The following is a 23589-nucleotide window of genomic DNA, read 5'->3' on the forward strand; positions in this document are numbered from 1 at the left end:
ATAAAATATTATCTGTACTGAGTTGCAATGGGAGAGATTTAAAAATTCATAATCCCTCAGGTATTTTCTCACAAAAATGGGAGCCATCTCTTCTGATTTCCACTCTGTTGCTTCTGTACTAGTTCCTTGTATGCTTCTGATCTTAGAAACCTGGGAAAGGAGTCCTTTGCCATGAGACTATAGATTAACCTCTGAGCATCATCAAAGCAGCTGAGGGTGGGCTCGGAGATATTCTGAGAGATGTGGGTTTTGGTTTGGAAGTCAATATTAATCTGTAGGAAGAAAGGAGGCATAAAACCAACGTTAGTTTGATTGGAAAGCTGAGGTCTGTTCGTGTACGGGACACAGTCTGCATTTGAATTTCCTCCCAAATACCCTGGCTGATGCAAATAAGCAGGAAGGTCATCCCTTCATTTTCTAGCATACTGAATTCTTTATTTTATTTGGCTCTTAAAAAGATGGCATCACTGAAAAAAGAAGGGAAAAACTTGCTTCTGATTATCTCATCTTTTTGCCAAACCAAATCCTATGAAGTACCGATTACCAAAGAGTAAGTTAGAGATGAAGGTACTCGGCATCGGTTTAGGTTTTGGCCCTATGTATTTTGTAAGGATTTTTTGTTTTTAATAATAATAAAATGAATTTCAATCATATGTAAGACATGCGGACATTCAAAGCATGCTCACTATCAAAGGCAAAAACTTCAGAGTAAAAGTTTGTTAGGGAGCAGAACGTGATCAATAATTAATTAGCAATTTCTTCCTTCACAGTAAGCATTTTTTAAATAATGATAAAATTGAATGCTGTGATGGAAATTTTTGCAAGTTTGCATTTTAATTTTCATCACATCAAAAATATCTGTACAAAAGAACAAATAGAATCATTAACGTTCCAATATACTGGTACCTAAAATACAGAGGAAATGGTGCTTATTGCATTGTAGAAATGGTTAGAGAAAAGAAATTATATTGAACATGTATTTCCTTAAATCTTAAGGTAGAAACTTCAGGTAAGAGAAACCCATGCCCTGTGTGAAGAATGTATGTAAAGTATAAACCATAAGAGGTCTTTGTTTGCTTCACAGAGTTCCATACGTTGTTTTCTACCTGGTAAAGAATTGACAGGAAAATGGAAGTACAGCCACATTGAACTGTACTTTCTGTCATGCCTGGAAGTTTGGATCTGAACTTTCCACTTGATACCCATCCTCAGTACCCAAAGTACACACAAAAAACTATTTACCTCCTTTGGAGCATCAGCTTCTATAAAGTCAGAATAAATTTTTTGGGCTTTTGAGGCGATCTTAGTGGAGGATTTGGTTTTCTTGAAGTCCTCGCAGGCCAGCCAGAACTCCACATTCTCCTCACTGAACTCTGACTTCAAAAACGTCCTAAAAGCTGCCAAGCCATCTGGGGAAAAATGCATGAGATGATGGGTAGAGGGAAACTGAAAGACCAATGCAGATTATATGTATGTATATACACATGTGTGTGTGTGTGTGTGTATATATATGCAGTATATATAGTGTAACTTATGTGTCTGATATTGTTTTGCCTGTCAGCCAGCAGTCAGTGTTAAGAGGTTGTTGTGGGGGAAATAAATAGGAGGTTAACCTATAATGATGATAAGGTGACTAGGAGAATTCTTTCAGAGTTACTAATTGAGGAATGCTCCCAATACCTGCCTGCTGTGGTTTGGTCTCTCTAGCACTGACGCACTAGTCAAAAGGGGATCCTGGAGGTTTTGGTCTTCAAGAGGATTTGTAGGGAATTAGAAAATAGGGATTTGAGGCTATTGATTAGAAAATTAGGGATTTGAGGCTGACCACTGGTCTAAGAAGCAAGAAGAAAATTAAGTCATGTTGTGGTAGTGTGCTCCTCTCAGAGCTGAAGTTAGCCTGCCTAAATAACGCTTCCATCTCCTTTCAAGTAATGATTAAGACTTGGATGAAGAGATGGACTTTTTGTTACTTCTTTGTTCGGCAGTTTTTTGTGCTTTTAAGAGAAAAAAATGAAACAAAGAAAGGTTTGTTTGGAAGAAATTGTTTTAAAATTAATCCAAATCACAAGCTCTTAGAAAAGAAAGCTGACAGCACCCAAATTTAGATGTGTTAGTCAAGTTAATACTGTTCAGAAACAGTATGGAGGCACCATACCACTCCAGGCCACAAAGTTACTGCTGGAAAATGGGGCAGGGGCAAGGGAATTTTTAAAGTTACATGTGATTTGAGGTTTCAGGTCAGTAGGAATAGGATCTCTTGGAGAAGTGACTTTGGATATATTAGAAATGATAATTTTTTGTTTGACTGAAAGTCAATGCGCAACGCACATATTTCTTTGTAACAGGAGAAACCTAAGAAAAAGTTTGTGGATTTTTTTCTTATTTAAAAAAATAGGAAGAACAGAACCATTACACCGTTATCTTCATAAAACAAAACACTTTCAGAGGGCTTCTGCCTTCTTAAATGTCCCTTAAGCATTGGCCAGATGTATATTGTGTTTGCAGCCTGGAGAAACATGCCCCCTCTGCCTTTCAGCACAGCAGCTCGCATGCCTCCAGCAGTAGCGCGGCTGTGGTTCAAAGCACGTGGAGAGTTGAACTGGAGAGCAGCATTAAAACCTGACAGCAGCGTTTGTGAACTGGGTTGACACACGTTTTTAAAAAAATATTTTTCACTTACTTCTTACCTTTATTAGCTAGTAGTGTATCCACAGACTCAGACCAGGCCATTGTTTCCCCAGCGTTTGACCTGTGGAAACAACATCTATCCTTGAAAATAGCATTGTGATCTTTTGCCTGTGCAGTCTGTGGTAGCTAGTCTATTATTTGGCTCTCTCCTTGAGGGAGCAGGTGAGTAATTCATGTTATCCTTTGCACTGAATAACAGAAAGTCAACAAAAAGTGTGGCACGTTTTTTTTTTTAGAGTGTAGAGAACCATATAGACTCATAAAGTACAGCGTTATTTGACATTAGCAACTTGATTATTCATCCAGGAGATAGTAATAATGCTTGCAATTGGTTGAACTATAATAAAGGCGTAGGAGGGATATTAACATTCTAGAGCGCGTACTGAATTTTTTCTCGAGTTCAAATGGAGTAACCATTAATTTATATGATACTTTTTGCTTAGAATGAGTAGAATTATCTAGAACGTTATTATGCTAACAGTGGTAGGATAAATGGGCATTATTTCATCTTCTCAGTGGTATAAAAAATGGAGTAAATTTATAGTTTTGGCTCTTCCTTTCTAACTTGCTGTAGGCTTCTGTTAGAAATGAGACAGGGAACTAAATGGACCCTTGCTCTTACAAAGCCTGGGTGCTCTGAAGATGCTCAAGCTGGTTCAGAAGCAAGGCTTAGTGTACAGAGGACAGCCGCACGATCTGACAGGCAAAAGGATGTCAGACAAGGGAAGGGCATGCTAAGTGTGTGGAATATTTTTTTTTCTTGTAACTTGGGAAAAATGGACTTATTCAATTTAGTCCATGAGTACATAGATAAAAGAAACCTGTCTTTTATTCCTGCAAGATTATATCTTGATTAAAATTACCATTGTATGAGTTTTTAATTTAAACATCCAGCAGAGAAAAAGAACCTCCTTTACCAGCATTATTGTTACTGTTTGCGCTTTTTGGCATAAAACCTTGGAAGAATATGATTTCTTGAAAATGAAACGTTTTGTGGAAATGTCAGACACGTGTGGAGATGTCAGCATGTGCCTACCTGCTTTCCTGAATGACAGTTTTTCTATTTGATTTTCTTATTTTTTTGGCAGTTGGTCAGTTTGCAGTCTCAGGCATCCCTAAATGAACATTAGTTTCATATCTATCATTCGGCAATAAGCAGAAATAAATCTGTTTGGTCATCTAGCTCATATTTTGTTTTAGAAGAAGGAGCATACTTCTTCAATAAACCTCGGTTCAGTGGTTTGTAACTGAAGTTTGTTTGAAATAGGTTTTTTTAATGGAAAATTTTGAAAAGAAAATTTCAAATCTTACAAATGTCCTCAGCCAAAATTTTTGAGCTAGCAATTTCAAGTGTTAATTGGTTCTTCTTGTGACCTCTAAAGACAGGTAGTAAAAGATGAAGAATTTTGTTGAGTTGATACACTATTATCGACTCAGAACAGACTCAGTAGAAGGGTTTATCCCAACTTATTTTAAATTTTAGTAAAATTAATGCATATTATTTTTTTTAAACATAAAAGTTTAAAGGGAATGAAGAATGTTTTAGTAGCATTTTGCACTTGTGAAAGATTTTGAGATAAAACAAATAGTTCAAAGTGCAAGGCCAGAGCAGAGTAATTGATTTCTTCCCCCCCCCCCCCCCCCCCCATTTTGGATACAGATTTTTTTATAAGGAGACAAGGAGACACATCAACTCTGGAATACCTGCAAGAATACCTGCAGAGGTAGGTAATAATTAAATAGATCAGTATCTCATGTTGCTTTTGTTGAAACTGTTACATTTTATACAAGTAATAGAGATGTATTAACCAGACAAAGAGAGAGAGGAAACCAACTTTCTAATCTGCTGGTTATGTATCTTGTATAGGATATGGCAGGCAGGGGGATTTGAAACTGAATTTATTTTCTTTGTGAATATAGTAGTCACTTGACATCCTGGTGGCTCTGGAATGATTTGTGTGTATCTTCTCTCTCACTTGGTGGTAAGAAAGGGGAAATTGGAAGATTTGGAAACATTTTGTTTTGTTTCAGTGCAAAATCAAAATGAATTCCAGGATTTTTGATGGAAACAGAAATCTTATTTTCTGACTAGACCCTGTTTCTGTTCGAAAAACCTCACAACTTAATTTTCATGGAGTTTAGTCATTCTGTACTGGAAGGTTTTTCTCAGTTGGTCTTTCTGGTTTCAGACATGCAATTCTTTTCTACCTCACGCCTAGGTCTTATATTCACATCCCTTAGGGAGGACAGTTCATCCTAAGTAAAAGTAGAGCAGGTTATCCTTGGCTCAGCAAAGCATCATGAGCCACAGACACTGTCCACAATACTGAGGGGTGGGAAATTTGGGTGAGTGGAAAACAGGGTGGAAAAGGATCTGCTAAAACACAGCACCTGCCTGCGCATGCTGTGCTGCTCTTTCCTCTAGGCTAGCGTTATAAGAGCATGTATTCTCAAGGCCGATAAGATGCCCATCCATCAGAAAAGCATTTTAATGTAGTACTTTGTGAGACATCGTGTGCTGATGTCTGGAATTAATCAGCAGAGAATTTGTTTTAGTAACTGTAATAAACTTTTATCAAATATATAACAAATTTTCAGTTTGTTCAGTAAATATTTACTAGCTTTCTTGTCAAACAAAAAAGCAAAATAAAAGACCAGGATAAAACAAACAGCACAAACCTAATTCTGCTTCTCTTCCTTATGGGTAATATTATTTGTTTTAATATTTACTTATCACTCAGAGAATTATCTCACTGACCTCATGGCATTTACTGAAATGGGAATGGCAAGCAGAATTGACAACAAGGAATCAAAATAATCATATCCACTTTAAAGGGGGAAGGAAAATAGAAGCTGTCCACATTATTCCAAAGTTGATCATCCCATCCCGTAAATCTCCTACGATTAAAATAGCCATAAACAACAACTCACTTCACTGGCATTTTTTGTTCCACTGTCTGACTGTCACAGGTAGGGCAGAATTTCTTTTTCTGACTGATCTTCAAGCTGAAGGTAATGCGACAGCAGGAACAATACAATTAGCATGTGAATAACCAAACAGTACAATGCAAATTGACAAACTGCTTTCAACTTCCTTTAAAATTATTTCTTTCAGAAACATGGCTTATTTTTTAGCAGTGGCCATCCTAACTAAATCTACCAAAAGTAATTTTAATTAAAAACCATTTATGTGCAAATATCTTTCAAGACATATTTATGTTCTAAACAACATCTTAACAGAGAAATCATCTTCTGATTTTTCTCGTTGACCATTTGTCTTATTGACCGTGGAAAAGAAAAAAGGAAAACGGGTTCAGTGCGCATAACTAGAAAATTCTTCACTACAATTACTTGCTCTCACATTGTATCTGCAAAGCTGATCCATCACCTTATACGTCTTGAAGGTCTAGGGCCCTCAAGCCAGTCTCTTTTGTTTATTCATACAAGACTTATCACAATGGGACCAAAGAGTGTTGGGGTGGCCATCATTTGCACGTTGATGCTGTTACAAATAACAGGATCATGCACTATTTGATACTTTCAATGCAGTGATTTTCTCTACTCTTATTGATATTTTATTCTATGTGCCATCTTCTAGGAGCATCACTCTGCCCCAAAAACATTTTCATGTAATTTCATCTTTTGCTCTTGATAATTATTCTTTCCTCTCCAGCTCTTTTCTTTCTCTATATGTTCCTTGCTGTCCCTTGCTCTCCTGAACGGGCAGGCTTACTGACTGGCTTCTTCCCTCCCTCCAAATCTTGTCCTGCTTCTTAATCCTTTGCTCACCCTACCCAGCTTCCTGGTTCTCAATGTCTCCACTTGATATAAACAAACTTCCAGTGGTTCAGGAACAAGGATCCAGCTGTCCCAACCTGCAGAATAAGGGATTTTTGTCTTCGCAGTTAAAATATTTTACACCAAGTAGAGCAGCCTCAAGAGTTTAGGTCCCATTTGGTTTTCCTATATGGTATGGTCACATACAAAGGTGCCTTCTGCCTGACTGAGGACACAGACTTTCTTACTTTAGCTATGTCTGTCTTCTACGGTAAGAAAGAAAAAAAAACCCAAACACCACATGCCACCTTTTGGCCTTAGCAGTGTTAAGGGCTTATTCTTTATCCTCACCTTTTGTGGATCTGTAAAAGAAGTTTCAGGCCAAACTATTTGATGAACTTCATATGGGACAAAAATAGTGAATCTGGTCAATAATGCTTCAGGAAGTTGAAATCAGATGAGAACAGACATAGAGAGGTGGGTTACTGGGATGATCGGGGGAACTGAACTGTCTTGCAGAAGAATAAAAGCCTTCAGTTTGTCTGTAAAATGAAAGCAAAGAGGAGCTACGATTGCTCTCTGTGAATACGGAGGGGTAACCCAGAGAGAAAAAAAAAGAATTGTTTTAGCTTAATGATCATATTGGCAAAAGAAAAAATGTATATAAACAGCCAGTGAATAAGTTTGGGCTGGAAATCAGAAGGCTTCAGAAAAAGTATTGTTTTTAAGTCTCCCAGTAGAATTTTTATCCTCTCTACTGCTCTGTACTTCAAAGATAGAGCTTCATATGTTTATGAAAGAGATTATTTTAAATTGTTGCCTTTGATAACAGGAAATTAGCAATGATGACCCAAGATACCCCTTTCAGTCCTACATAATACTAAAAAAGATTCCTGGCAGCAAAATACGAATCCTTTCTGCAGTTTCTTACCTTTGCATCCACTTGCTTCTGAAAGTTATAACACAAGGAGAGAAATACAAATTATCATCTTGATTCTCTGCAGTGTTTCTTGGTTTCCTTATTCAGTTATTTTCCTCTTATTTCCACAGACTATGTACTGTGGACTGTAACACTGTGCCAGACAGGACCAAAAGCCTTCCACGCATTGTGCTAGGAAGACTAACTGCAGCACCTTTCAGGTGGAGAGAAAACCTTCAGCATCTGCATTTACATTAAATCCTTTGTGACTGATTCAGTCCCAGGTTTGAGCTTTGGTAAAAGAGGATAAACACAATACAAAATCCAAGCAGTATTTATTTGTAGAGCTTCTGGCCTGGCAGACTGTAAATAGCTACAACTTGAATTTTCTAACAGTGAGATTGTCTCTGTCAATTATTGTTGAAATAGTACTTTTTTTCCTAATGTTACGTTTTGTGACTGCTGGTCTACCTTTCTCACGTAGCAAACAGGAGGTTCTTCTGCAAATATGTAAGGGCATTTACATGTGTTACTATGTTGTGTTACTTTTAGGAAGGGATTTTGCTTTTAAGTGCCCTAGGCTCTCACTGAGAAGTGGCCAAGACTTAGGAGCAGTTCAAAACAGGTGTTGAATTTTCAGCCAAGTAACAAAATTCTAGATAAAGGCCTGATGCAGGTTTCCTCCAGATTCCTTGGTGTAATGCCAGTAAAGTCAGTGCAGTTATGAGGACAGAGATGACACCAAATTAAGCAACACCTCGTTCTTGGATGATTCCATTAATTTCTTGATGTCTACCCTGTGTCTAATCCCAATGATTATACTATTCACTCACCTTAGAACTGAGATTACAAATTAACTTATTTTACATTTTTGAAGACATAATATCTTTCTTGTTATACAATAGTCCCATTAACTCCTGGGAGACTATTTATGAGAGGGAGGGTTGCAGGATCTGTGCCTGTTTTTCTAATAATCATCTGATGACATACTTTTTTAAAAAAACAAAGTTCCAAATAGTGCAGGAGATGCAATTTTAAAAATTTCTAATTGCCTGATGTCTGAATGATACAGACATGACCATCTCTTGAAGATTTTCAGTGCTGATAGATATTTTTAAGTCAGTCTCAGCAGCCACAGAAGGATGGTAAAAACCACGAGTATTCTGACTAGCACACAGAATAACCAGATGGATGCAATCCAATTGCTCTTGCATTTTATGGGGTACTGATCACAATTCACAAAAACACAAAGAAGCTATGAGAGATTTTCACCATCGTGTAACATGCTGTTCAGTGACTGCTTAGTCGACGTAAGCTGATTGTATTTCAGGTACACAGCAGGTAATAGGATCGTTGTTGTTATTATCCCAGTACAAATATCACAAGTACAGTAACCAAAGTTAGGTACAGTCACCTCTTCCCATAAAAGTAGCCGGTAGTATTGTCATATACTTCCTTTGCTTGGAACTTAATAATTTCTGGAAAGAAACTCTCATACTTTACTGAAATTTTGTAAGGAGGAAAAGTGATCTTAGTATTAAAACAAACGCATCAGCTGCTTGTGCAAATGTATTAACTATTCATAATAAACAGTATCAAGCAAACAACAAGAAATATGAATATGTACTAGAGATGGACTGGAAACTGCACATAGAATTATTGGTAAACTTTTTGGAAATCTGGATCCAGCTGACACTGCTCATGTCTGCAGCTTCAGTTCAATAATAATCCAGGCTGGACTTCCAGAGTAGCTCAGGCCCTTATCTGCTCAGCTCATTTCAGTGTATTTTAAAAACTTTATCTGTGAGGCCTCTGCCTTAACACTTCTGTAATTCTGAGGACTGTGCTATGGATTTTTGTTTTGAGTCCCCTGCCTTTGACAGGCCATAGGAGAGCTAGAACTGTAGGAAAGGGAATGTGGATCTATTGATTGAACATTTTCTCCTTTGCCAATATTACTTGCTAAGGACTACTGATGTATTAAATATTTAAATCTCCTGAACTTTTAGGCTTACTGTTTGACTTTTTACTGATATTCATATTTTATTCTTTAGCTGTCTTTAGGCATTAGTTTCACTGAGATATCTTCCTTTATGAAAAGCTATTGGCTGTTCAGGGGAATAAGGCATGTCATTTTTTGTTCCTCTGACCCACATCTGAGCTAGACATTAATCTCACTAGTCAGCACAAAACAACTCTTCGTGTTCAAAGTATTGGTGTATTAACCTAAGAAATCACTTTCATTTATATATGTTCCTAAAAGGAACTCACCTGAGTGCAATGTGAGAAAAGGTCACCCTCTCCAGTCTCTGTCTTGGTGTGCTGGTGTTTCCCCTGGACCAGGTTCAATATGTTATTGCCCTTCAGCACTTAGCCTCTGTTAAATCCATTCCATACCAAGGTTTGCTTGGATAGCGTTGCCTTGTATAGCGTAACCTCAGCAGAAAAAAAAGTTAATGTTCTGCTGATCCAAGCAATTCAAGCAAACAGAGACTTGACTGCATTTCTTATGTTGGGAGAAGCCAAGATGATCTGAGCACTGCTGGCATCCTAGTAACATGGAAACGCCCGTCATACGGGATGCAAATACATTTTAATCACAGCAATATGTAAATGCCTACCTTCCAATAGCACTGCGCAGCATGGTCAACTCACAAAAATATTTTTTTTTCCATGTGAATAACTCTGTCTTCAGTATGCCGCAGAGTTGTTTTGCATAAGAAAATGAGCTGTTATTTTCCACCCAAGCGAAGTATGCCCTTCAGGTAAAATGTTTTGATTTCAAGAACAATCTGTCAAAATTTTTTACAGCATTCTGGGCTCCTCATATACAGGATTTCCAAGTACTATACAAACACAAACCTACATTAGAAGAGAATTGGAAACAATTCTCAAGAAAATATGCAACCTTGAAGATTCTCATTTAGCACAAACTAGCAGATTATTTGGCACGGCTCGTGTCCTGGATGAATAGACTGTTATTCACATAGCATCAGACTTCACAAAACTTCATACAGGCAGCCTACACAGTGCAAACATATAGGATCATGTTATGACCTTGTGCTTGGAGACAGGTATAAATTGCACCAATGCAAGAATATACGAAAGGTAGGCATTATGCCTCAGAAAGCTTTTGAACCATAATTCCCCATATCGGTTGTCTCTTGAGTCGTACCTTGTGGGTGGTCTGTCCCAAGCCAAGCTGTGCTAGGAATGAATGAAAGGGAAAGCCAATATACTGATGTTCTTGATTACCTCTTTTTGTAAATGACTACTGGACTCTGACTTCTCCAGTGTGCCCACACCCAAGTAATCTGGGCAAAGCGTGTGTATGATGTAGGAGAGCTCCTACTGAGTCCCCCACAGGGGGACAGTCCACATGAGGATTTAATCCTTAGAAGCCTGCTCTTCCTTAAGGAAAAACTGGAGTAGCATTTACTGTAGAAATTTAAAATGAGTCTGGAAAGTTGGGAAGAAACAGGAGTTTCTAAAATACAAGCAAATTGCGTGGTGAAGAAACAACAGTCCAGGGTTGTCCTTATGTTAGGCTTCAGCTTAATCTTCTGTCCTGTTTGAAAACTCTACATTGACTTCCATAGGATTGTATTTCATGCTAGTTTAATTTTAGTTATGTTTCATAAAGAAGGCAACGATAGAGGCTAGATTGTAAATTTTGGCGTCTAGGTAATCTCTTTTAAGGAGACTTATGAGGAGGTTACACAAACAGATGCCATTTAGGAAAGGAGAGACAAAAGCTTTGCTATAAAACCAGAGGGAGCTTTTATGAGACCAGCTCTAAACGATCAGAGTACAAAAAACGGAAGTCGACAACAAGACAGTAGCAAGAAGAAAGCAGGAATGGAAGCAAGCTGGATGGTGCATAGAGGAAATAATTTCTTATCTTTGGTACAGAGCCACACAGGAGCTTAAAGGGCATTTGACTGAGGCATTTGACTAAAATGCAAAAACGAGAGCGGGATCTAGGACAGGCATCTGAGCAAGGCATAAGTTTATGAGCATATGAATCACTGACAAGAGGAAGACGATTTTATGCAATTTTTTTTCTCAGTTGAGGTCTTTTGACAGTATGCGTGGAAAGGAGAGGGAACTGCATTCAAAGCAGCAGTTAGTTAAAGCAGCCTGAGCAGCTGGGGACAAAAAGGAGAGAGAAATTATCTGCCGTTTGTGAGTCACTTATAAGTGGAAGCATGTAAAGGCACGTAAGAGCCATATTACTGATCGCCTACTTTAGTGGAAGATGGAAAACTATCTTTTTCTTTGAGATTCTTTATCTTAGATATTGTTCCTCTTGTTTCTTGTCAGTTCAAAAATGAATCAAGTTGTCTTTTGCACAATAACAAATCCCAAAAGCCGAAGAAGGTATGTGTATATGTGTATTTGCATCTCCCTCAATTTAAACAAGAACAGCAGATAATAATTCAGCTAATTTAAAGCATCTAATTAGACCTAAGTATTGAAACAGGAGACAAACCTTTGCGCTATGCAAGTCAGCAGATTATTTCCCTCATACTCTGGGTCTGGAGACTTCACATATCTAAGGAGTAAAATGAAGTGTTTATGTAGGGTAAATTATTGTGTTGGTAAGAGGAGAGTTTTGAGAGCTCTTACTGAATGCTGAATGGCACATACAAATTTCAAAAGCTGCTACATAAAATAATACCCAATAAAAATACTTGCCCGACAGGCTTCGTATACGTACTGTTTGCGCTAGGTCAGCTAAGCAAGAGGATTTACGTAACTATGGCATTGATTCTGCCAAAACCAGAGAAGCCCGACTGTGTTCTCTGGCACTACTCTAAGGTTCCTTCTATAGCCCGTAGTCTGATCGGTCCTCTCTAACTCAGTCCTGGAACAGCATCACACGCTTGTACTAAATCTCTGCTTAGTTCATCTTCCAGAATTACAGTAGAGCACTCATTTTCTCTCACTAAAAGGAGCCTCTTCTAGAAAAAACCCTTTGCCAGATAATTATGTCATTTTCGTTTATCTTTGTGCCCTTTGCCTTCCCTTCTCTGAATTTATCTTGACTTTTTTTTTTTTACAGTAGTTCCCATGGTATTAGTCTGCTGTAAATTCAGCTATAGTTCATAATTATCTTTGAAAAACATACATGCATAAATAGCTACCAGGAATATCTTATTTGTTTGTTTTCATTGTAAAACTCGTAAGAGGGACTAGCGCCGTCAGTACCACAGTCTGATGGTTTTGAGGAAGGCCCCCCTGCAGATAAGCAAAATTTTCCATGTGTCTGTGAAGTGAAACAAAGGGCGCCTGCTGACTTATATGTATCATTACAGACCCTTTTGACTAACAGCTGTTTTTTTGCTAAGAAGAAAAAGTCTTACTCAAGGTGCTATATTTGTCATTTGTTTGGATTTTGGAACAGTATTAAATACACTTTTTTTTTTTTTTTTCATTTCCTTCATCCATGGCAAGAGTAAAGGTGCGGATTCGCAGCTGGTATGAAGGAACATAGCCGCACCAGGAGAGAATCTGGCTGCAAACGTGTAAGGCTTATGCCTGTGTTGCAACAGGCCCACTGTTAAGGCTCAGGTGGGCCTGTCGTCAAATCCGTTCTCTTTCTCTGACAGAGTTAGTAATACAAAACATAAGAACGTGCATATTTTAAATATCTGAGAACTCTGGCATCCAGACATTGTTGGGGATATTAGAGATTCCCTAATCAGAAACAGGATTGTTTCTAGCAGAATTGATTCATGTTTAAGGGACAGACAGTCAAAGAATAAGGGTAAATAACCTATCCAGAAAAATATACTGACTTCAGCAATGAAATTGGGTTAGAAAGTTGCCTTTCACTGTGTTCACTCATTCGTGTGACACTGGTGACAATGACAACAGGAGTGGAAACAGTTCTTAAAAAAAGGAGGCTGACAAGCTCCAAAGCTGCGTTTGATATTGGTAAAGAAACTGCAATACAATATCAGTGCTACTAAAAACATTTGATTTATTCCTGAATCACTGTGCCCAGGTTCTGACTGCTTGCACAGTTAGAAATAGCTTGTGCCTGGAGTTTCGGGATCAGGGAAGGACGATGGAATAAACCAGCACGGATCATACTCCTCATAGTTACAAATGTGTTCCCTGTCTATTCCCCAGGCAAAGCCAAGAGCGTGGAGATGGTTCCCAGGTCATTGTGGCTCAGCAGCGTTTCCTGGTGAGTCTGGGTCTCTGTGCACAGTAACACTTTTGATTGAAATGGTAACGATTACAGCTAGTATTGAATTATAACTGAAGTCTGCACATTTTACTCATCAATGTACTAGTGATAAACTGAATCCTGACAACTTATGAAGTAGATCACTTCAGATTTATTGAAAGTTAGTAAAGCAGACACGGAAACCCGCAGATCAAGCAGTTCATATAATACCTTGAATTAGTAATGAACATAAAGTCCCATCCTCAGGAACTGCACCTCTTCACTTTGACCACTTCCAGAAAGGGGAAGAAAAGGGAGAAAGCTTAAATTCCACGCAAAGCGACTGAATATACAAGTCATGATTACAATTACTTTAGTCGTAAGCAAGTTGCAGCCACTTGCTAAACTGAACCAATGTTTTAAGATTTTAAGAACTGCCCCATGCTTCAAGGTATGTCTGCATCAATTCTAAAAGAAAAGGACAAGAAAACTGTGTATACTGACTATGAAAAGGATATGCGTGACTGCAATAGTAAAGAAATAAAAGGGGAGATTTCTCCTTCCTCTTCTATAACCATGGAGAGTATATTAATGACTGGTAGAACTGAAGGTTATTCTACCTGAGTCCAAGAGCTGCTAATTTTCAGAATCTTTTTGAAAATAAAAGGCAAAAAAAATTTAGAACAAAGTTTAGTAACAAAGTTGGTATACCATGAATATTTATAAATACAAGTGGAAAAATTTTTTATATATATATATATACACATACATGTGACCTGATATTTAATGACACACATTGTGTTAAAATAGCATTTTTGGCCCTTTCTTGCTGCTCGTTTGGTTGCAAAAAATTAGAATACAAGTATTTGATGGCAAAGCTAATCTATACAGCATAACTTAAACACAAAGAACAGACACACGTAACAAGAAAACAGTACAAAATGTACCCCAAAAAATTAAATAGGTATTCTTATGTTCCTCTTAAAATATGCAATAGCTAAATTTTAATTATGCAGTGGCTGTAGTTAAAATCCATGTAACTTTATACTTAATAATGTTCCTATGTGTTTTGCAGTATGAGAAAATACCACAAGTACTCTGTGCTTAGTGTAGGAAATATTACAGAAACATAAATATGTGCAAAGGCTAGGTGTATAGATTCTAACTGTGATGAAACTCTGTCCTAAATAATACAGGCCCAGGAAAAATGCTGGATATTATAAAAGGGCATTTTATACAACATTTTTATGCAGGAAACTCGAATTTTTCCTCCAAATACTCTTACTTGAGTTTAAAACAAATACCGTATGAAAACTTTACATGATACGTCTTGCCAATATGTTGCCTACTTCTCTATAATAAATGAGATCAATCACTGGCTACAGAACTCTGACCTGGTATAAGTGCATGTAACGTTGCTTTCCACTCATTTACACCTGCTAAGGTTTTGGATTTTAAAACACATACGAGTTGCTGCAGTAGCTAGAATTTATGAGGGTTGGGTATTATTGTATCACCAATCAGTAAAGTCTGGTCGTACACCCTGGAAATCATTGACAGTAAAAGACCGTGATCGTCTCCTAAGGGTAGGACGACTGGGATTTCTCCCCTTAACCAAATTTAAATAAGGATCAGATCGTAGGAAGCGCGGGTAGCTGTCTTGCTCCATCAGCCTGTAGACTGTGTTTTGTGCTGCATCAAAAGTGGTGATGATGGGCCGTTGAATATTCTGACTTGTGACTTCCTTGGTCTGAAAGTCCAAATTCACCTGGAGAATGAGGAAAAGTATATTTCTTTAATGAATGTTCATGATTTCCTGTGTTATCATCCTTAGCAATGATACTGTACTTTGGTGAAAGTCTTTTCTGATAAGAGGACCTTGAATCCCTGATACAACGGGATATTAATACCACAGAATTAGTTAGTATGTTCATGTTCAGTAATGGCTGTCAGAAAGTCTTCACAGATGTGTCATTGGTACAATGGAAAACTGGTAAAATAGAAGCTAAAGTTTGATGTTTGACTAAAAGTAACCTTCTAAAAGTGATCTTGGTATAGTTGCAGCTGTCAGGCTTTGCAACACCAGACTAATACAGAACTCTCTCTATTCTTATTTAGGATTCATGTAGAACTTTGTACTCATTAGAATATGTTAGTGAATATTTAAAATTTCTGGTTTCTGTGTAGAGTTTTGGTAGTAGGAAGGTGAGAAAACTCTGATAATTAAAATATAAAAATTATTTTAATGGGTTTCTGGAGGCTTTCGATGAGAAAAGCATGTAAAAATGGTCATTTATTCTGTGTACCATTGCATTCATCGTGGGAAGATTTAATTAGTATGAGAATTTTATTAAGGTAGCAGGCACTGATTTAAGCATGCTATTTTGAAAAATAAGATAGAGTATATAAAGAAGTTAGTCAGAGAGAAGACACAAGTTCCAGAGCTGCATGGTCTGAAATGAGATGCTGTTGGCTGGTCTCAGCTGATCCCAAGGAAGGAAGTCTCACCAAAGCCAACTGCTTAAGGGGAACAACAGCACCCACACTACGTGCACCAAATCAAAAGTATGACAGATAAAAGAAATCATTACGTTACTGTTAGTCAAAGTACGACTTCCACACCCTGTCCCATCCCTAGCTTTCCTCCTGCTCATCTTTTTGCTTATGTCAATCTCATAAGTGTTGACGGTATCAGCGCTTAGTGTCCTACCGTAACTGCTCATAGGTTGATCAATTGGCAATGACAGGTTCTACCTCAAACAACGCAGGGGATTTCTTTTTATGTAAGGTTCACCCCAAAGACATCCAGCAGGGAAAGAAATAAAAAGGGACCTAAGTCTGTGGAAGTGGACACTTCCTAGGAAAAGCAGATCTGAATCTTAAATATAATCTATGGGAATTACAGGTGAAAATTGCACCATTTTGCAATCCTCTTAAAATCAGAATTACGCCTTTTTCACCCTTGTTACAGGGAAGCAGCAGTTAGTGTTTAACTTCTGCTATTCTGGCAAATTAAAAAAAAAAGAATACAGGGGAAAAGGAGTATTGGCAAGGGGCATACTTGATCTGTTCAAACTTTATAGAATTACAGGAAATTGTAAGTCCAAAAGACCTGTTGAAGAGGCTGATTGTGATTTCAGTAAGAGTTCATCATCTCCCAACCTGTTCACCTCCTTCCCAGAGCAGGCAAAAATATTCCTTTTGCTGATTTATGAATCGTTTATAACACGCTTCAGTAACGTGAAAGAATTGTAAATATGAAAACTTTTTGCACTACAGTAATATAAAAAGGCCTTAGTGTTGGTGAGGATCGACATATCAACACATTTTTGTGTATGTGCTGACAGTAACATACCAATAACATGCAATTAGAGCTGGGGGGTAGAAAGGGGGGAGGAGTCAATCAAGAAAAGTCCATGCTTAAAACATAATTAATATTTCAAGGGATATGTTTAATTTATTAGTTTTTTCTAGTCTCATTTAGTCTTTTGGTTTATTTAAAATACAAGCTTCTGAATCTCAGTTAAGTAATAATTTAATAGATAATTACTGGTTTAAGAGAAAGGGAGAATAAGTCTGTTGTTCTGGAGGTAGCTTTATTTAAAGACAGATAATACTTTTTCACAAATGCTAGCTGATATGTCTCATTGCAGCTTTAATATTTAACATCACTATTTTTTCTTAAATATACCCTGTATATGTGTGTGTATATATATCTCCAGTCTTTACAGACCACTAGGAATCTCTGATTCCTATGATATAACATTTAAACTCATGCTCTACACTTGGCAGAGTAACATGGAGAGGGTATTGAAAGGAGTATGGAGGACAGTGAGAATAATCTATGCAGTTTCCAGATTGCCTTCCAGAGCGCTGACATTTAAGATACAGCCTTCTTACGTCAGTGACTACATGATTAACTATTGCCCCTGCTTCTGGGCATGCACTTCTGAAAAGCAGGTTTCATCAGATGCAGTTGTGTTAAATACTGTGTACAAGGAGGAACATTTTTACTGTACCTCTTTTGGAGCATCTTTCTGTATGAATGTTTCATAAATGGTCTTAGCTTTTGGCAAAAGTTCGTGTGCAGTTTTGCTTTTCTTGTAATCCTCACAAGCTATCCAGAACTCGATGTTCTCCTCGCTGAACTCAGTTTTCAGAAACTTTGTAAAGGCATCCAATCCAGCTACAAAAGGGAATGTTAAATTGCATTAAAAAAAAAAATCCTTATCAGACAGTTACTCTTTTCACACAGTCTGTGCAAGGTAATAAAATAGGTTCTGCTCCCGTTGCATTACATCACATTATAGGTAATTATTTTAAAATATATAAAGGTTTTAAAATAAGCACAGTTCTTTCATTATGATCCTGAATGCTGTAACTCCCATTACAGAATTCTCAGCATCTGTAAAAATTCACTACCAAGATCCTGTGGATTTAAAAATGGAAGCAATCAAAACATGTGGATGTATGTGGAAGTGATGGACTTTGTTCCGGCTGAATATCGATTTAGGTTGACTGAAACACTATTTGAATCTTTGCTCATAAGTAGACTATTCTCCATTTAAAATGAATGGCTTCTAGCATCTTTAAAATTTGCTTTTTCCTATTGTTGTTATGCTGAAGATATTTTCTTTCCCAAATATGCTTAATCTGTGGAAGTAATGCAATCGTATTGATGTCAACTGTTCAAGGAACAGATCTGAAAAGCACAGAGTCTCCAGCACTGTAGCTGGATCATACGTGTGTCCCTCCAAAGCGGAAGGAGGGACATACGTGCATTGGATAATTATGTAAGCAACAGGCCCTTTCAAATGATGCCCAGTTTTGTTCCTATCACTGTTTTAGAAACAAACTGTATCAGAAGTGACAAAGTCTTTTATTAAGTACATAGAACATGTTTTCATTTTTAAGGCTTGGTCTGGCAGTCAGGAATATTTGAGCAATATTCAGATGAAATTCTACCGTTTATTGAAGGAACTCTTTGCTCTCTCATAGTACTTTCTTCAATAAAATACAAAACTTAAAAGTTATTTTCAACTATTTTCAGTAGTTGACAGCATGCTATAGCCGAAGCACATGAGGAGAGCAGAAATACATGCTGCTATAAATGACCCATCATACCTAGTTTAGGTAACTGCCAGGTCTATTTAAGTGCACAACTGGATTTTATAATTTTCCATCAATTTTCCATCCTAACAGTCTGCACAGGAAGGAAAAAACTACTAACCTTTCTCAGAAAGCAGTTTGTCGAAAGATTCTCCCCATTTCACTGCTTCTTCAGGTGACACGCTGTTTAAGAAACAGAAAGTGGTGTTAAAGAATTGTGCATATTGTGTACTTATGAAGCTGTTGTAATATATGTTATCTGTTACCATTATTGCTCAGGATTGTTTCACAAAGCCTTTTATTAGATCACACTACTAAAGGAGCTCATTCTCTTGGGTACTTCAGAATTTTTTTTAATTATTTTTTTTCTGACATTTTTCCTGCAGAGTTGTACCTTTTTCCCCCTGTTTAAAAAAGCATCAGAGCAGAGATTTTTCTCTTCAGTGTTTGCGTTGGGCTATTAGTCTTTAAGGGAATTGAGATCATGCAGTATGGTAAAACTCATAAGGGAACCAGGTCAGTCACCTATTTAAACTTAAAAAATGCTCTTGCAGAGATGTGGTTTTGAATGCACTCGGTCTGAGGCTGTGTTACCACAGTCTATTTTTAATGAAATACAGGAAATTCTATAGCCCAAAGACAAAGTTGTAGCAATATGGTTTAGGTGATAGTCTTATAGGGCAATAGCACATGTAGCCTGGTTTGTTTGCCACAAACATGTTTCAAATGTCATGTTGTTCTGAGACACTGTGCTCCATTTATCAAACTCGACGTATTCTTCATCAAATATGTCAAGTTGCACGTGCTTTACTTTGATTTCAAATATTCTGCCTTAGAGAACAATGCAGAAAGGAAAAAAGAACACCCTAATTCATTCACTCAAATGCAACTTTTGGGAAACCCTTTTTTGGTGTTGTATAGATCAACCCTGAACACACACCTGGACAGTAGTTTGATTTTTGTAGACCAAAACTGGAGTAAGCCTGGAGATGAACTGTATCAGACTAAGACTAGGACTTAAGTTCTAAGCCTGAAGGTGAAGTCAATTTTTACCTGGTGCTTTATGAATATTAATATTTAGAACCATTTTCATTCGAGGGCAAAGCACAGTACCAATAAGCAACTTGTCCTGGGTTAGTTGGTTAGAGCAACTTCTTATGGACTGAACACTTCTTAAAAATTATTCCCCCATCCTCATGGAGGCTTGCCGTTCTGTTGCCTGATTCACATAGTTCGGGTTCCGTTGGCAAAATCTGTAGGCAGGTGAAATTTAGATGAAGGGAACTTCCAATCACTTTGAGAGGGAATTTAAGCCAGTAATGATCTTGGTTTTGCAGAAAACTAAAATGATTTTTTTTATTTTCTTTTTTTTAATAGATGTCAGATCTCTCCTAGCTGAAGTCATTGCTTATAGGAATTAAATTTTTAACTAGGGAGAGACAAACAGTTCTCAAGAGGTACAAATGCTGGAGAACTGAAATTCAAGAAATGAACTTAGGCCACTAAAGTAGGGGGATTCTGGAGTCAGGGAAAATGAGACCTCGCTCCCTTACAGAGTTTTTTAGTTATGAGAAGTACAAAAAGTGCAGTTCTCTGAACTGTGTGGACTTGTATGTCTGGGAACAGCGGGTTCCTACAGTTACAGAAACTAATTTGGTCATAGTGAAAGATAAACCCTGATGGCTTCAGACAACATACGCAATCCACAACTGCACAGAATGCTGGAGAGGTTCTTTGCTGGGTTTGGAAACTCCTGGCGTGAATTTCTGATTTTCTTTCAGAAACTGCATCGACCCAGTAGCCTCACAGATCCCCAAGAGCTGGGTGCAGCAATGAGTTGCTGCAGTAGTAGACAGAAACCTAGATTTGTTCAGCTTTGCCGCTTTCTAAAGAAGAGAAGAAACTAGTTAACAGATCATAGGCATTTCTACTATCACCATGCTGTCCATCTGGAGTGTTTCATTAAGCTCTCTTTCTACTTATGTTAGTATCTCTGTGTGAAGAACGGAAATCATAAAAACTAAGTAAATCACTTAAATAATAAATCCTAAACTATTATCTTTATTATTTGAAAAAGGGTAATTTTCTTTTTTCTTTTTTTTTTAACCAAAAATAATCTGCATCTCTCTATAATCTATATAGAGAGAAAGATCAGCAAAAATCTACCAGTTTCTCTTCTATACAACAAGAACAGCAGAATCCCTGTTAGTCCAGCACCTGGCTGAGAGTGACGTGGTAAAAGGCAGTCAGCTGAGTGAGGAAGTGATAGTCTGTTAAAAGGGGGAAATTCTTCACAGAATTATTTATTGCTATTGCATCTGCCTCTGAAACTGCCTTTTCACAGACGATAAGAATGCATTGATGGCTGTGTACCTTGTATGAAATACCCAAGGGTAATCAGCCACCCAGTACTGCCTGCATACAGGTGGCATGGAGGCTGAGCTTTCTCTTTTTAGATGCAGTCTTAGCACGGTTTTATGTGTGTGGAGCCAAGACAAGAAAAAGGGTATTCTCAGTACTGTTTTACCTTTGTTCATCACTGCAATGTCTTGTATTTCTGAGTGTCCTGTAAAACCATTGAATTAAGGCTTCTGCCAGCAGCCAAACAAGACAGAGAGAGAGAGAGAAAAAAAGACAGACGTTAATTGCCCCCTCCCCACCCCACCCCCCAAGACTGGAGTGGAAAATCTTCCAGATCACGAGTACACCCTGTCATTTGGATGGGCATGATATTTGGACATGCGAGCAACAAACATTGCCTAATTATCCACATTGCATAGGTGCAAGTGTTTAGATACCCACTTCTTGGCTACTTTTTCAGGGGTTCTAGAAACAGAGTTTGGGCCTTTATGCAATTTCTACCATGTGTTCACAATTCATAAGGGCTTGTAGAAGCAGTTCTGGTCAAAGCAGGCATCTTGGCCCCAAAGGTAGTAACTGCTTAAACAAGGTTCATCAAGCTTAACAAGACAAAAGAGCATGGGAAGCACTGAAGTGTTCTGAAGCGATCTGTGATGGAAAGAAAGGGGCGGAAAATTTTTTAGGCCATGGAGTTGCAGTACTTTACGCATTCCTTCTTTTCAGTCAAGACCTACAAATATATAAATAATATATCAGTGAGATCTTGGTACCCCATTGAAGTCAGGAACCAAGCTCTCACTGAAGTCAACAAAACCAAGATTTCACCCTGCATCTTTGTGAGAAATAGTATAACAGGGACAATATTACAACAGTGTTTAAACATCAGTATCTGAATTTTGGAGACAAGAGTGTTCAAACAATTACCGCAATTACTGAGGAACTATGCATTCAGTATTTGACACGCATCTGGCATTTGCACATCACAGAATTCTTTGGAAAACCTGCCTTCCAAGGAGCTGTACAATTTCCCTGTAAGCAGTAATTTGTCCGCTACGTTTCTGAGTTGATGCTTGCTCAATATAGTCAGTGGACTAATGAAAATGCTGTTGGCATGAGTAAACATTTAAATGTGTCTGCAAGGGTATGGGGACCAGTCTACTCTTAGTGGTGTGAAAACACTAGTGGTGAGTTACCTTGATGCATACCAGATAATTCTATATGCTTTGTATGCTTTGGCTAGATTGCGAACTTTTAAATTAAACAGATCTTGAAAGTGTTACTCTCTGCCAAGTCTGAATGCACACACACAAATGCAGGAAACATTCTGAGTCACACAGGCACTTCCTGAAAGGAATCCCCATCGACTCAGTCTTTTATAATGCTTACCTTGCTGCTTTTGTCAAGTTTCCAGGTTTACCAAGATGATCACCTTCATGGAATTCAGATTTCTGCAGGAGAAGGCTCAGCCTATTTCTCTTCTGCTTAGCTCTACAACAGAATTAGGGTAGCTTTTCAGGCAACCTTGTTGAAAGTTGGGTTTTTTTCCTCAAACATTTCCTTTGACTAATATCTCTGCTTCTGCGTCATAGATGCCCCTATGTTCACTTATAGTAATGTTGACATTACTTCTCCTACATATATTGTTCACATTAATGATTTTTTTTCTTTATAGCTTAGCACAGATTAACACGTGAAGCACTGGCAAAGAGAAATGGAAATCTTTTCATTTTCAGTATCTTTTTTATTTATTTTAAAGATGAGGGGGTGAAATTTCACATTAGAGAACATAAACAATTGGCTCAGCATCTTCTACTTTTAATGTTTCGCAAAGAAAAAGGAAGTATTGCTTCCTGTCATTTGAAATTTTTAAAAAGAAACCTTCCCAGATCATATTCAGGCTTTCAAGAAGCATTTCTCAGAGCTTCTTGAAACCTCCCTCTCCTATTTTCGTAGTTTATCATTTGACTTGTTTCTTGTTCTTAAAAAGCATTTCCACGATGAATTAATATTTTACGTATACAATTCCTAGCATTGCAGTTCATGAGTTTTCATACACATAAGTCAAAAAGAAAATGACCTGTGCCCTAAATTCATACCGACAAGCTATGTTAGAAGAATCCTCTACATAAACAGAACGCTCGGAGTGTCAGCCTGACCTTAAACTTACCCAGACTTGCTTGCTTGATGTGGCTCTTCTTTAATTGTCGATTTCATGACTTTGTAATAGGATTTATCCTTTGAAGCAGAAATGTTTAGTTGGGGGAATAAAAGAAGTGGGTTCTCCATCTTCCTCCAAAAAATCTTCCCAGTTTCAGAAAATGTTTCTTTTGCTTCCTTACAGCAGTTGCATCTGGTGTAACTGATATGCTCAGGAGGGCTCTCACATGCTGTATCAGGCCGGGTTGCCCCAATTGGCTGTTGAGCAGTTTCCAGAGCAGGTAGTGGGAAGAAGGAGGTCCTCCACCTTCACTGCCACTGCAGCTGCACGTACATGGGACTTTAAGTAGAGTTCTGGTTTTACAGTCGTCATTTAGGGAAGTGAGATTGCAACTTTGCA

At 37.8% G+C, this 23589-nt stretch overlaps 2 protein-coding genes across 5 annotated transcripts; both read right to left on the reverse strand.

The window, feature by feature from the left end:
• Nucleotides 1-68: 68 nt before the first annotated feature.
• RGS21 (regulator of G protein signaling 21) lies at nucleotides 69-5630 on the reverse strand. 3 transcript variants are annotated; one of them, XM_087731923.1, is made up of 4 exons: nucleotides 5620-5630; nucleotides 2688-2749; nucleotides 1243-1409; nucleotides 69-272 (listed from the first exon to the last, which is right to left on the reverse strand). In XM_087731923.1, the coding sequence occupies exons 1-4, from the start codon at nucleotides 5628-5630 to the stop codon at nucleotides 69-71; spliced, it is 444 nt and encodes a 147-aa protein (XP_087588049.1). The 3 variants fall into 3 exon arrangements, with proteins under 3 accessions (XP_087588049.1, XP_009460808.1, XP_087588050.1); XM_009462533.1 differs by having other exon boundaries at nucleotides 2688-2764; XM_087731924.1 differs by lacking the exon at nucleotides 5620-5630 and having other exon boundaries at nucleotides 2688-2745.
• Nucleotides 5631-13384: 7754 nt separating this feature from the next.
• Nucleotides 13385-23515, reverse strand: RGS18 (regulator of G protein signaling 18). 2 transcript variants are annotated; one of them, XM_087733105.1, is made up of 6 exons: nucleotides 23200-23515; nucleotides 22419-22520; nucleotides 21199-21237; nucleotides 18793-18854; nucleotides 17582-17748; nucleotides 13385-15330 (listed from the first exon to the last, which is right to left on the reverse strand). In XM_087733105.1, exons 1-6 carry the CDS (start codon nucleotides 23316-23318, stop codon nucleotides 15076-15078), a joined length of 744 nt encoding a protein of 247 aa, XP_087589231.1. In that variant the 5' UTR covers nucleotides 23319-23515; the 3' UTR covers nucleotides 13385-15075. The 2 variants fall into 2 exon arrangements, with proteins under 2 accessions (XP_087589231.1, XP_009460807.1); XM_009462532.2 differs by lacking the exon at nucleotides 21199-21237 and having other exon boundaries at nucleotides 13387-15330; nucleotides 23200-23512.
• Nucleotides 23516-23589: the final 74 nt, after the last annotated feature.

The sequence above is a fragment of the Nipponia nippon genome, unplaced genomic scaffold (assembly GCF_047370975.1).
Source record: "Nipponia nippon isolate SJK-2023a ecotype South Korea unplaced genomic scaffold, ASM4737097v1 scaffold_5, whole genome shotgun sequence".
Taxonomy (NCBI): domain Eukaryota; kingdom Metazoa; phylum Chordata; class Aves; order Pelecaniformes; family Threskiornithidae; genus Nipponia; species Nipponia nippon.